Consider the following 13883-nt stretch of genomic DNA (forward strand, 5'->3'; position numbering starts at 1 on the left):
TAGCACATTGGGCTGCGTTAGTAGGAGCATTGCCAGCAGATCACGGGAAGTGATTATTCCCCCCCTATTCAACACTGGTGAGGCCACATTTGGAGGATTGTGTCCAGTTTTGAGCCCCCCACTACAGGCAGGATGTGGACAAATTGGAGACACTCCAGTGGAGGACAACAAAATTTTTTTAGTCTGCAGAAGAGAACAATGAGGGGGGATTTGATACAGCCTTTAATTACCTGAAAGGGGGTTCCAGGGAGGATGGAGCTAGGCTGTTCTCAGTGGTGGCAGATGACAGAACAAGGAGCAACGGTCTCAAGTTGCAGTGGGGGAGGTCTAGGTTGGATATTAGGAAAAACGTTTCCCCTAGGAGGGTGGTGAAGCACTGGAATGGGTTACCTAGGGAGGTGGTTGAATCTCCATCCTTAGAGGTTTTTAAGGCCTGGCTTGACAAAGCCCTGACTGGGATGATCTAGTTGGGGTTGGCCCTGCTTGGAGCAGGGGGTTGGACTAGATGGCCTGCTGAGGTCTCTTCCAACCCTCATCTTCTAGGGTTCTATGATTCCTCAGCTCCAATAATCAGGCCGGTCTTGCCCCATGGGTGCAGTGAAGCAGACAGTGGAGTTGTTCTGAACCTGCCACTGCAGAGGAGCCTGAATGGACTGAAGTGTCTGTACCCAGTGCTGGGAGCAGGGAGCCTGGCCAGCAGAGCTAGGAGGGCCAGTCAGTAGCCAGCCTGATGGGGCGCGGGGAGGCTGCGGCTCGTAGCCGGGCTGGCAGGTTAGAGGGGAGGGGCAGTGTTTATGGATGCAAAGAAGTGGCAGCTCCAGGGAGCTCCAGTTGGACAGCAAAGGATCTCGGTGTTAGGGACCTGGGAAAGGAACACAACACAGACATGACTGGGGCCATTGGCTCCAGCCTCCAGGGCAGAAGCAGAGTGAGTTGGGTGAACCCAGGTTTTTCTTCCAGTGACTGCACACATCCATTCCATGTTAGGTGTGTGCGCGCCCAGGGGGCTGAAGATGGAGATTGATCCTGCAGAGTGGTACCTGTCAGGGCAGCACATGCACCCTAGGTCTGCTCCCAGCCGAGGGCATAAAGGACAGAGCTGCCCCCTTCGGTTCCTTGTCACTGCCTGCGGTCAATAGTTGGAGCATCCCGTGTGCATTAGCACACGACCGTCCTTCTCTGAAGAGAATTGGTTCCCATTGTAAATAGGTTTGAAATGGTTCTTAGATAGTTATTAGTACTCGGGCTTTGTCCTATCTGGATTTTTTCAGTTTTGTTCTCTCTCCTTCTTTGCTTTGGGTGTTAGGTACCTGGTACCTGGACTTAGCAGTGCATTAGTCCCTGGTTTCAAGCACTGCTGTCTGTACGGTAGCTGTGCCCAACAGGACCCTCAGTGCTGCTGTTTACGAGGTTTGGGAGAGGATTGTATCGGAGACAAGCACCACATGTACAGGGTTTCACGAACAGAACTCAGAAGTCAAAGAGGCGAGACGCAGAGATGTTTTGATGGAGTAGTGTGCGTTATGTCCCACCTCGGACGCAGGGTGAGCAGCACAAGCCGCCATCTCAGGATGCACCTCCTGACTTGTCGGGCTCTCCTTGTCAAGCAAAGCTTGGCAGAAGATGACATTCTCTCTCTGGGACCAGGAGTATGAGGTGGAAGACTTCAGAGCAGCCTCTGGTAGAGAGGTCCAAGAAAACCTCCTCTGTCCCCAGGAAACATCGTTCTGCCTTGGCTGACACCTTGCAGAGCCACTGGGGTGCTGAGGGTAGGGCATGAATCCTGGCTTGGTACTGAGGGCTAGAGACTCTCCTGTGTGGAGCTGTTGACTCTGGTGCTGTCCTTAGTACCATTGAGACTGATACCAGCTGTGCTGTGTTGTGGAGCCAGCTTCAACTTCAGCACCGCCGCACACTGCAGTGCAACCAGTCTGGTTGGTACCGGCAACACCAGAAGGGGTGTGAAGCAGCCAAGGACACAAGAACATAAGAATGGCCAGACTGGGTCAGACCAATGGTCCATTTAGCCCAGTGTCCTGTCTGCCACCAGTGGCCAATGTCAAGTGCTTCAGAGGGAATGAACAGAACAGGCAATCATCAAGCGATCCATCCCATCGGCCATTCCTGCCTCTGGCAAACAGCCATCCCTGTCCAGCCTGGCTAATAGCCATTGATGGACCTATCCTCCATGAACTTATCTAGGTCTCTCTTGAACCCCGTTATAGTCTTGGCCTTCACAACATCCTGTGGCCAGGAGTTCCACAGGTTGGCTGTGTGAAGAAATACTGCCTTTTGTTCGTTTTAATCCTGCTGCCTATTGATTTAATGTGGTGACCCCCTAGTTCTTGTGTTATGAGAAGGAGTACATAACACTTCCTTATTTTCTTTCTCCACGCCAGTCATGATTTTGTAGACCTCTATCATATCCCCCCTTAGTCAGACTAAGCTAAGACTAAGTCAGAAAAGTCCCAGTTTTACTGAGTTCTCCTCACATAGAAGCTGTTCCATAGCCCTAATCATTTTAGTTGCCCTTTTTGTATCTTTTCCAATTCCAATGTATCTTTTTGAGATGGAGCGACCAGATCTGCACACAGCATTCAAGATGTGGGTGTGCCATGGATTTATGTAGAGGCAATACGATGTTTTCTGTCTTCGTAACTATCCCTTTCCTAATGAGTCCTAACGTTCGGTTAGCTTTTTTGACTGCAGCTGCACGTTGAGTGGATGTTTTCAGGGAACTATCCACAGTGAGTCCAAGATCTCTTTCTTGTGTGGTAACAGCTAATTTAGATCCCGTCATTTTATATGCAGAGTTGGGATTATATTTTCCAATGTGCTTTACTTTGCATTTATCAACATTGAATTGTATCTGCCATTTTGTTGACAGGTCACCCAGTTTTGTGAGATACCTTTGTAACTCTTCACAGTCTGCTTTGGACTTAGGTATCTTGAGTAGTTTTATTTCATCTGCAAATTTTGCCACTTCACTCTTTATCCCTTTTTCCAGATCCTTTATGAATATGTTGAACAGCACTGGTCCCAGTACAGACCTCTGGGGGACACCACTATTTACCTTTCTCCTTGCTGAAAACTGACCATTTAACCCTACCCTTTGTTTCCTATCTTTTAACCAGTTACTGATCCAGGAGAAGGCCTTTTGTGCCTCTCAGTGCCGGCCTCCCCTGTGCTTCAAACTAACATGGACATGTTGGCAGCACCTCTTTCTGCGGAGCAAATGCCAGCACTGCTCTCAGTACCAGCATCAGTTACAGTGCTGGTACCGCCACCAACTCTTCCCTCAGCACCAACTGGGAAGAAGCCATTGGTGCAAACTCAAGGAAGACAGCTGGCACCGATCACTCGTAAGCTGCCGATGTTACCGCCACACATCGGCCCCACTCTTGCTCCTCAGCAACTCCCGCTTGGTGCAGCGCCATCCTGGCCATCAGACTGTTCCTACTCTTTGTCAGAGTTGAAGGTTGGATCGTATTACCGGAGGTCCCAGGTTTCTCCCCTCCTTTTTTAGACTCCCACTCTTCTGCATGCCATAGGCGTAAATGCATAAGCAGATCCAGAGACAGAGCTGCTTGGATTCGGTATAATTGACCTCTTCTGCCTTGTCATGTTCCACATTGGCCTTACTGGTCATGCCGTACGCCCACTACTTCGAGATCCGCCTCGCCCATTATACCTAAGTCGACGTTGCCTCAGAGGGAGTCAGCTGTGCCTGGTACTAATTCCGGAACCATCTTTATGGAGAATGTGTATCCTTTGTAACCACTAGGTCTGTGCAACTGGACCCTCAGAAACTACCAGCACTTACTGAAGTTGCTCTGCTTCCCATAAATACATCTTCATCATCCCTAGATGAGGCTCTGGTTTTGGAGTTTTCATCTCCAATTCCTGATGTCTGTGAAACATACCCAGTACTGCTAAAGAGAGTGGCTCATTCTTTGCGCATACAGCTGGAGTTAGTTCAAAAAATTGTGGACATCTTCCACATAGCCACTCCAGGCCTGGTGGCATTGCCCATTAATGAGGCTATACTGGAACTAAATTCTGGCAGACACCCTCATCCTTGTCTCCCATGGCTAAAAGGACTGAGAGTAGATATCAGGTCTCTTCACAAGGACATGAACATTTTTATTCCCGTCCAATCCTGGGGTCTTGGGTGGTCACTGGAGTTAACGAGAAAACTCAAAATCTATCCCTAGAGGACAGACTAGAAAAAGCTGGTCTTATTTGGTCAAAAAAATTATTCAGCATCAGGGCTGCAAGTTCATATGGCCAATCAGCAAACATTTTTAGCTAGGTACAATTTCTCTAACGGGGATACAATGATATGTGCCTGGACAAACCATCAGAGAAGTCCAAGAAGGAGTTCCAGGTGATGGTCGCTGAAGGTCATTTGGTGGCAAGAACATCCCTCCAAGTAGCTGTAGATATGGCTGACTCAGTAGTCAGCGTGATGGCAAAGGCAGTAATCATGCACTACTGTTCTTGGTTGCAATCTGCTGACATACTTATGAAGTCCAACAAACAATTGAAGTCCTGCCCTTTGAGGAAAGAAACATCTTCTCTGAAAAAATGGACAAGGCTCTACATTCCCTCAAGGGTTCTAGGCTACTCTTGGGTTCTTGGGCATCTACGCTCTAGCACCACAGAGGAAACAGTGCTATCCTCAACACCAGCAGAGGCAGACATTCTGTCCCCCCAAATAACCTGACCAGGCTAGGAGGAGTCCGTCTCCTCCTTCCAGCTCTGCTTCATCTAAGCAGCTGTCTCATTCGAAGCAGTCTGTTTGACTCTTCAGTCGAGGCCAGCATATCTCTTCCTGGGGATATTCCTTGTCCCACTTCTCCCTTTGGAAACAGGCTGTCTCACTTCCTCAGTGCTTGGAGCACCAACAGACTGGGGGGTTCTGAGCACTGTGGGACTGGGTGATGCTGCAGTTTTCCTCCATCCCTTTTCAGGGACCAATCTCAAGGAAGGGGCGAGCAGAGATCGAGGAGGTACCTGCACAACTTTGGTGAAAGGAGATTTACTCTCGGTATTTTTTCCAAGCCAAGTCCAGGGAGCCTGAGGCTTATCCTGGAGCTATGAAACGGGAATAGATTCATCAAGAAGATACCGTTTTGCACAGTTTCCCTGGCCCCCCATATCCTTTCCTTTGATCTTGTTGATTGGTATGCTGCGCTCAGCTTGAGAGAGGCTTATTTCCATTTGACTATCCACCTGGGCAAAAGACGGTTCCTCGGGTTCACGGTTGTAAATGTTCAGTACCAGCTTACGGTCCTCCCCTTCGGCCTGTCATGAGCCCCAAGTGCAGTGGTGACTGCGTGTCTCAGGAAGATTGGCGTTCAGCTATTCCTGTATCTGGACCACTGGTGGGTCTGAGGCTGCTCCAGATAGCAGGTGGAGGACAACAGACAAATCCAGCCCTTTTTTGACACACCGTTGTTATACCCTGTGCATAGGATAGAGTTTATCAGGGAATTCGACAACAGCCACAACCTACATGCCTCAGACCAGGTTCCCAAGCAGCTCTGTACCCGTGCACGGCTCTTCAGCCTCTCCCAGAGACTACTGTAAGAAACTGCTGAGACTCCTTAGGCATGTGGCGGCTTGCACATACGTGACTCAGTTCACCAGTCATCACCTGAGCTGTGTGCAGGGGTGGCTGACGTCTGTTTACCATCCACTGAGATGTCCACTGGACAGGCTAGATCACGTACCTGCAAGGGTTCTAGCTTCCTTGAACTGGTGGATGAATCAGTCCAACTTCTGCAGGGGAGTTTCCCTCTCACCTCCCCGCCCTCCATGAGCCTAGTCAGATGCATCATCCTCAGGCTAGGGAATGCACTTACCAGGTCTCTGAACCCCAGGACTGTGGGCAACTCAGGAGCCATCCCTACACATAAATGTTCTCATGCTTTGCACAATGCATCAGGCATGTCAGGTCTTCCTGCCACACCTCAAAGGCAGTTCAGTTCGGTGCATGTCCACATGGACAACATCACAGCCATGATTTACGTGACCCGGCAGGGCCGTGCAGTGCAGTGCGACAGGCTTTGCCAGGAAGCAGCAAACCTCACAATTGCCGCATCAGGAACGCAGTAACCTTTTGGGAATACAGAACTGCCTAACAGACGATCTTGGCAGGTCCTTCAGTGTGGACCACGAATGGCTTCACAGAATCGAAGTGCTCAGGTTGAGGTTTCAGACTCGGTGAACACCTATCGTAGATCTGTTCAGCACAAAGCAGAAGAGGAAGTGCCATCTGTTCTGCTCCCGCACAGGTCAGTCTGGACATGCTCTTATTCCCAAGGAAGGACAATCCACGCCATGCATTCCCTCCCAGACCTTTAATTCCACAGGTGATTCTCAGACTCAAGCAGGACTGCACCAAGTTGATCGTAATAATCCCTGCTTGGGCAAGACCGTGTTGGTGCTCAAAGCAGCTCCTCCCATCTATACCCTCCATTGGGAGCACGATCAGACACCGGGCACATGTGCCACCCCGACAGGAACCGCTATCACGGTGCACTGGGTGTGCACACCCCTAATGTGGAATGGAGATGTTCAACGCAATGTAAAGAACAGCAGCTACAGGACAGGTGAGTAATGGTTTTACACTGCTCTGGACAGTGTGGCTGTCTACCCCCAGAGCTACTGTAGGGGCACTGCTGTATTTAGATCAGTGGTTTTCGACCTGTGCGCCGCCCACCCCTGGGGACCATGCCAAAGATTTCCAAAGGGGTCTGCACCTGCATTTGAACATTTTTAGGGGTCTGCAAATGAAGAAAGGTTGAAATTCCCTGCTTTAGATGGAATAAAGGGGCCAAAGAGTCAAAGGTATTAACATGGCCCCGAAACTGCAGCATTAAACAGTTTTAAACAGTCTGTGGTTGGGCAACAGAGACCTCAGCCAGCTTTGCACATGGCAAACAGACCCTTCGACTCCTTTTAGCCCTTTATTAAAGATACAGAAAAGAAGGAAAACAGTTAAAGCCTTTGAACTGTAAAGTATTAAGTAAGGGTTTTATTTCAATGACGTCCCTGGTTCCTGTCCCCTTTCGCTGGAGAGGGTCTTTAGAAGGAAAAGATAACCTAGTCTGACAGTCTCTTAGATGGTACTAAAATGGTGGGGACGAGAGAAGTTCGAGGAGATGGGCTGGAGCTGTGATTGCTGCTGCTGCTGCTGTTAAAATCCAGGCTTGGATTCCAGAAGACAAATCAAAGTGAACTCAAGGGGAGAGAAAAGAAGAGCAAAGAGAAAATGCAGCTGCTGCCTTAGTGCTGACTCTCACTGCAGCCCCGCTGCTGGACAGCCAGGCCCAGCACACGGTCTGCCAGCCCCTCTCAGACCCGGCAACTCGTACTAGCATCAGGCTGCGGAGGGCCCTGCTTTTAGCAGACTCTCTGGGCACAGGCTCACAGGCGTGTTCCAAAACATGCCCTCGTGGTCAGCGAAGCCGGACTCTTATTAGCCAGAAGGAAGAGGAAAGGCGGGGAAGGAAAAGGGCACATTGTAGGGCCTGGGGGAGAGGAGGTCTCACATCCCAGGGGTGGTCAGGACTAGGCTGGCACCAGTGGAGATGGCAATGGCTCCGTGCAAGGATGGGGATGAAGGAGGTTCGGGGTCCCAGAGATGATGGGAGTGGAGCCATGGCTGGGAAGCATGCTGCAGTCAGCCAGCGCCATGGCAGCCAGCTCTTCCCCTCCGGTAATTTTCATCCCCCTAAATCTCTTTTCTTTTAAGAACCCCATCCAGGGGTGAGGGCAGAATAGCCCATCATTACTATGTTCCCGTTAGATCTAATTTCCAGCACACCACTTCCATGTCTCTCGTTTACCAGGAACGATCTGAGCCCGGTCCTGGAGTTCTGCCAGGAGCCCTTTTTATTTGGACGAGTTCACTCGCTCCTTTTGGCACCTTTCCCGCCAGCGTTTGTTGTTCTAGGTTATTGTGGCGCTTTACAAACTTCCACTCACTTTCTACAGCTGAGCTCACCGCTAGGGTGAGTTTGTGCCGGTTACCACCACTGCACCAATACAGCCCAGCGGAGCTCCCGCACGGGCACCCGGGGTGCAGCCTGGGCCCTGCAGCTGGGCAGCAGCGGCACTGACGGGGAGCAGCCGTGGAGAACAGAGGACAGGCGCCTTGGGGAGCAGAGTGCAGTGGAGTCGCTGTTCGGTCCAGACTCCTCGAGCACCTTCAGCAGCCCATTGCGAACACTCATAGATGGTCCTAAATCAGGAGACGCTGGGAACCCAGAGAGGCCAGAGGGGCTGAGAGAGGTTAGCGCCCTGGACAGGAGTCGGGCCAGATCTTCAGTGGGAGGAGGAACCCCGGAGCAGGGCTGCCTGAGAGCGACCGAGGGGGCAGCAGAGAGGCCAGGGGTTTGCTGGGGACGCAGCGGGAGGAAAGGGCACTGCTGTTTTAGGACAGCTTTTGCTGAGGCCTCCTGTGCTGGCGCTGGGTGGAGAGTGTCTCTGCTTACATGGTCTGATGGCACCTGGGCCCTGCCCAGCTCTGGGCAGTTCCTCACCAGCAGGAGACGACAAGCTGGGGGTGCGCATGGAGGACCAAGAGAAAACGATCAAGGGCTGGTGGGCTCGGCTGGCGGGGGCTGCTCTGCGCTTGCTGCTGCCGGCTCGCTGCTCCCCTGCAGCCAGGACACTTCCCTCGCTGTCCCCACACAGCACTGCCGTGCTGCTTCCAGCTCTCTCGTGTCCTGTCTGCGGCGGCAGGGGACAGGGGCTGCCCCGGCATTAGCTGCAGCCACCGAAGGGCCGAGGCCGCTAGGCACTGCCCGTGGCTAAGGGAGAGCGTAAAGGCCGGTAGGTTGCACAGAGCGGCGTGAACCCAGGCAGGGAGAGGGGCGTTTCGGGTGCTGCGAGGGGAGAACCAGGCGGAATGGGATGACACTGACCAGGAGAGTTTTGTGGCGCCGAGGGCCACGCGGAGGAGATGGGAGTCCCTAGAGAACGTACCCCAGGGACAGTTCCACCCCCAACCGGTTCTTCCTGGCTCTGACAAACAGCTGGAGAACTTCCTGCCATGCACCCAGCTCTCCCCAGTGCCCAGCCAGCCTGCAGGTATTCTGCAACCCTGCCCAGGCTGGCCTCCAGCGCAGCGCGTGCTCCCTCCCTCCCTCTCACCAGGGGGCTGCTGGCTGGGCTAAGGCCTCACCCCACAGATCCTTGGCTGCTGATGGTTTTCTCGAGGGCTTGCATGACTCTGTTTTCAGGTCTGAAGAGGAACCCTTGCTGGGTGGAGAGGTTCAACGTGCAGTTTCTGGGCTCCGTGGAGGTCCCGTACCATCAGGGAAATGGCATCCTGTGCGCGGCCATGCAGAAGGTGAGGTGACACTACTTGCTCAGCCCCCTGCCAGCTCCCGGCAGTTTAAGTGGGGGGAGGGCTGTAGGGAGTGGGGCAGGAGCTAAACCAGTCCTGGCCTCTGCCCAGGATGGCAGCATAATTAAAGCCAGTCAAAACGGGCTGATGGGAAATGGGTCTTGTCAATCAAATCTGATCTCATTTTTGGTGCTACGGAGCTTGTGCATTGGACTTTGTACTTCAGCAAGGTCTGATAAAAGCCACACTCTATTGCGAAAGCAGCACAGCCCGCAATCCGTGGATTACAGACCTGCTGACCGACGGATGGGGAAAGGAGCTGCGAGCGGACAGTCGTCCTCCAGTGAGTGTTGCTAGGAGGGTCCTGCAGGGCTCTGGCCTTGGCCCAGTGCTATCCAGTGTCTCCATCGATGATCAGGAAGAACACATCCGAGTTGTGGGTGATCTAATACAAAACAGTTGTGGTTTGCGGAAGATACAGAAGGCGGCGGACCAGGAAACGCTGCTGGGGCAGCTCAGGTCTATTGCACAGTGCGCTGGGCTCACTTGAACCACGTGTGAATACAGCTGAATGTCAGAGCAGGCATTTAGCAGCAACGTGTGTAGGGCACACTCGTGGGCTGGGGAAGCTGTGACTCCGGAGGGGGCTGACGGGTCATGATGGAGCGCAGGGGCGCTGGAACAGTTTTTGGGGTGGGGGCTGAAAGCCGTTGGCCGAAAGAGCAGCCTGGCATGTGATGGAAGCCAGGCACTCGGTTCCTATCATTACTTCAAGCCAGGGCGCGCTGCCAGTCTGCGTGAGCGCCGGCGTAGTGTTGCAGCCAACGCAGTCCCCAGCTGCATGAGCCGCAGAGCAGTGAGGTGGTATCCCCGTCGGTCAGACAGTCTCTGGAGTCCACACATCAAAAGGGGGTTGAGAAGTTGGAGAGAGTCCAGAGAAGAAGCACAGGAATGACGGACGACGGGAAAACATGCCACACAGTGAAAGGTTCAAGGAGCTCAGTCCATGCAGCTCAGCACAGAGATGGCTAAGGGGTGCTTTGGTCACAGCCGGCACACCAGTGTCCACACTGGGAGGAGGGTTTTGCCAGCCGCCCGCTCTGCACTCGAGCAGCCAAAGACGCAACAAACCCAGTGGCTGGAAGCGTGGAGCTAGCCACGTTCAGGCTAGAAAGAGGTGCCATGAGGGTAATGAACCCTGGGAACACTCTACCGAGGGTGGGGTGGATTCCCCCTCCCGCGGCGTGGTTACGGCTAGACCGAGTGTGTGGGCGAGGGTCTCTGCTCTGTATTACCAGGGGCCGGCATGGTCCCCTCCGGCCTCAACCTTTCTGGCTTTCTGAGGCACTGCGGGGAGCGGGTCAGGAGCCAGGGCCCGGGCAGCGGGCAGCACAACCGCAGACGGGGTCCTGGCCTGCCGCTGGCAGACCCTTCCCATCGCTCCCAGCCTGCTCCCGCTCACCCCTCCTCGGCCTTTTCCAGATCGCCACCACCAGGAAGCTGACGGTGCATCTGCGCCCACCGGCCACCTGCGACCTGGAGGTAACGCTGCAGGGCATCAAGCTGATCCTGACCATGGGCGAGTACGGCCGGGACGAGGAGGTGAGGCAGGCCGGGGAGCGCGGGGCTACCGCAGTGGGGGGGAGGGGGCCGCGGCCGGACGCCGAGGTGGGGAGAAGGTGAAGCCTCGTCCCGGGAGCGGCGAAGTGCCCGAGGGTCAGACTGAGACACCCCAGCTGGAGCCAGGCAGGGCAGGGTTTGGGGTGACGGTGACACGGCCCAACCCCACGTCCCCAGGCCTGGCAGCAGAGCTGGGGCCCAGCCCGAGGCAGAGGGGCTGGAGCGGGGCGTGGGCTGTGCCACGCAGCCAGGACTGGTCTGGAGGTGGAAGCAGGCGAGTTAGTCCTGCTCTGAGCAGGGGGTTGGACTAGATACCTCCTGAGGTCCCTTCCAACTCTATGATTCCCTGAGTCAGGTCCAACCTCGCCCAGCGGCGGCGGAGTTGCCCTGCTGGGGGTGCAGGGTACCAGAGACAGACGGATGGGCCCGGGGTGCCTGTCCCTACAGGGGGAGGCTAGCGCCCTGCAAAGTGGGGCCCCTGGGGCTCAGACACTCTCTGATGGCTGCTTCCTTTTCAGTTTGAGCGATGCAGCCACTTCTTCCAGATGAAGAACATCTCCTTCTGCGGCTGCCACCCCCGGAACAGCTGGTGAGACGCCCCCCGCCCAGCAGGGACAGGAGGCAAACCAGCAGCTGGCTAACCCAGCAGCTGGCTAACCCAGCATGACAGAGCCAGGCCTCCAGCCCAGCACGCCCTTTCTACCCCGCCCCGCCCAGCCTGTGCGCTCGGGAGCCCCCCCAAGCCCCCATTTGCTGAGACGCAGGGAATCGCCTCTCTCAGCCATGGCTCCAGGTCACTGCGGTTGCCTGGACTCCTGAGTCTTGTCTGCCTTTGTGCAAACCTGGGCTGCGAGGGGGATTTGTGGGTCCTGGATCTTCTCCCCAGCATTGCAGGCAGGGCCATCTCCAGCCTGGGTCTCCCGCCTGGCCCTGCACTAGCTCCCCAGGGGCACCCTGGGGCTCCTGGCTCTGATCACCCCCCAGCAAGTGGGCAGGCCCTGGGGGCTTGGCTGGGGGCTCTGTGCTGACTCTGCCCTTGTGCTGCAGTTACTTCGGGTTCATCACCAAACACCCCATGCTCAGCCGCTTCGCCTGCCACGTCTTCGTCTCCCAGGAGTCCATGCGGCACGTCGCAGAGTGTGTCGGGTAAGCAGGGCGGAGGGGCAGCCCTAGAGCGGGGCAAAGGGGCCTGCAGACAGTGTGCCAGGGTCCCACGGGGACGGTGCTCTGGACCCACGTGGGGTGAAGCCAGGCAGGACTGCAGTGGGTGCATCTCCCCTCAGGGCCCCTTGCACCGGGGCAGCCGCTTCCCAAATCTGGCCTCGGCATGTTTGGCCCCCCTGCTCCGCCCGCAGTGGGTCCCCAAGGGGCCAGGCACCTGCCTGCTGTCAGCAGCGATTCACAGCAGCGGGGAACAGCCTAGCACAGAACTTAGCACAGGGATCGAGCGTTACAGCACCCCCAGTGGGGGAGCGCCAGAGCCCCCATTCCTGGGCCCCGGGGACTGACTGTTCCAGCCAGCCCCAGACACGCCTCCCCCCCTCCCCTCGACTCCGGCTGTTTGCCTGGGCCAGGAGGTTCCTGAGCTCTGCCTGCGCCCCTCTCCCCCACCTGGCTGGGCTGGGTCCCGGCCACTGTCTGTGCGCAGGCAGCTCACGGCAGCCGCCCCTGCCCTCCAGCGGCCACTGCACAGATCACAGCCCTTCACCAGCACCGACACACGGGAATAACACAGAGGGGAAACTGAGGCACACACCGTTTTCAGTAAGAACATTATAAGAGCCTGGAAACTGAAGTGCAGGGGGAGCAGAGGGAGGCTGGTATATGGGGTTTGCCCTGGCCTGGGGCTGGTGTGACCCCCCCTCACTGGGCTTGCCTGGCCTGGGGCTGGCATGCTGCGTGACTCCCCCCCCCCCCCCCGGGTTTGCCTGGGCTGGCGTGCCGCGTGACCCCACACAGGGTTTGCCTGGCCGGGGACGGTGTGACCCCACACACACACACAGGGTTTGCCTGGCCCGGGGCCAGTGTGACCCCCCCACACACACACAGGGTTTGCCTGGCCGGGGCCGGTGTGACCCCCCCCCCCCCACACACACACAGGGTTTGCCTGGCCGGGGCTGGTGTGAACCCCCCCCCCACACACACACACTGGGTTTGCCTGGCCGGGGCTGGCAGGCTGCGTGACCCCACACAGGGTTTGCCTGGCCCGGGCTGGCAGGCTGTGTGCCGCCCCGCCCCGTCCCCACTCACTGTGCCCCTTGCCTTGCAGGAGAGCGTTTCAGGAGTATTACCAGGAGCACCTGGAATATGCCTGCCCCACAGAGGACATTTACCTGGAGTAAGGCAGCGAGTCACTGTGTCTCCTGCTTCCGCCCCCCATCCAGCCCCACAGATGGCCAGAGACTGTCTGACCCCACAACCAGCCGGCTTGGACCCTTCTTCTGCACATGCTCCAGCCCCCCCACCCGACGGACTTGCTGCGCACCCTCACTGCTTTCCTCTGGGGGCCGGGAGAGCCGGCTGCGCCCTCCCTGAGCCAGGCCCAGAGTGCAGGTGTATCCCAGGCCGGCTGGGCACCGTGGGGGGACCCCGCCCTGTCCTGGCCCTTCCCTGGCAGCTGGCGGGAGTGGTGCCAGGGTAGGCACAGCCCAGGGGGCCTGAGGAGAGACGGCGCCTTCAGGGGGCACCTGCCTGAGTGACCAAAGCTAAAAGTGGGGTGCGCAGAAGGGCTGGGCCGGGGCGACCGTACCCTGCAGGAGAGCACGGGCGGGGAAAGGGGGGAGTGCATGGCCTGGGGGGGAGCTGGGAGGGAAGGGGGGAGTCTATGGCCTGGGGGGGAGGGACTGGGGGGTACCTGGAGTGTGGGAGGGAGTTGGTGGGGGTACAGAGAGCAGGAGCAGAG

At 56.2% G+C, this 13883-nt stretch overlaps 1 protein-coding gene across 1 annotated transcript in view; it reads left to right on the forward strand.

The window, feature by feature from the left end:
* The window catches only part of MAPK8IP2 (mitogen-activated protein kinase 8 interacting protein 2), a 50605-nt gene extending 36984 nt beyond the window's left edge, over nucleotides 1-13621 (forward strand). Inside the window, exons 9-13 of the mRNA XM_067546408.1 lie at nucleotides 9255-9364; nucleotides 10844-10963; nucleotides 11500-11570; nucleotides 12029-12127; nucleotides 13251-13621. Coding sequence (XP_067402509.1) covers nucleotides 9255-9364; nucleotides 10844-10963; nucleotides 11500-11570; nucleotides 12029-12127; nucleotides 13251-13323 — 473 coding nt within the window. The 3' untranslated portion in view covers nucleotides 13324-13621. The remainder of the gene's footprint in view (nucleotides 1-9254; nucleotides 9365-10843; nucleotides 10964-11499; nucleotides 11571-12028; nucleotides 12128-13250) is intronic.
* The last annotated feature ends 262 nt before the right edge of the window (nucleotides 13622-13883 follow it).

The sequence above is a fragment of the Emydura macquarii genome, unplaced genomic scaffold, assembly GCF_026122565.2.
Source record: "Emydura macquarii macquarii isolate MOO-44397 ecotype Brisbane River unplaced genomic scaffold, CSIRO-AGI_Emac_v2 contig_6, whole genome shotgun sequence".
NCBI classification, from domain to species: Eukaryota; Metazoa; Chordata; order Testudines; family Chelidae; genus Emydura; species Emydura macquarii.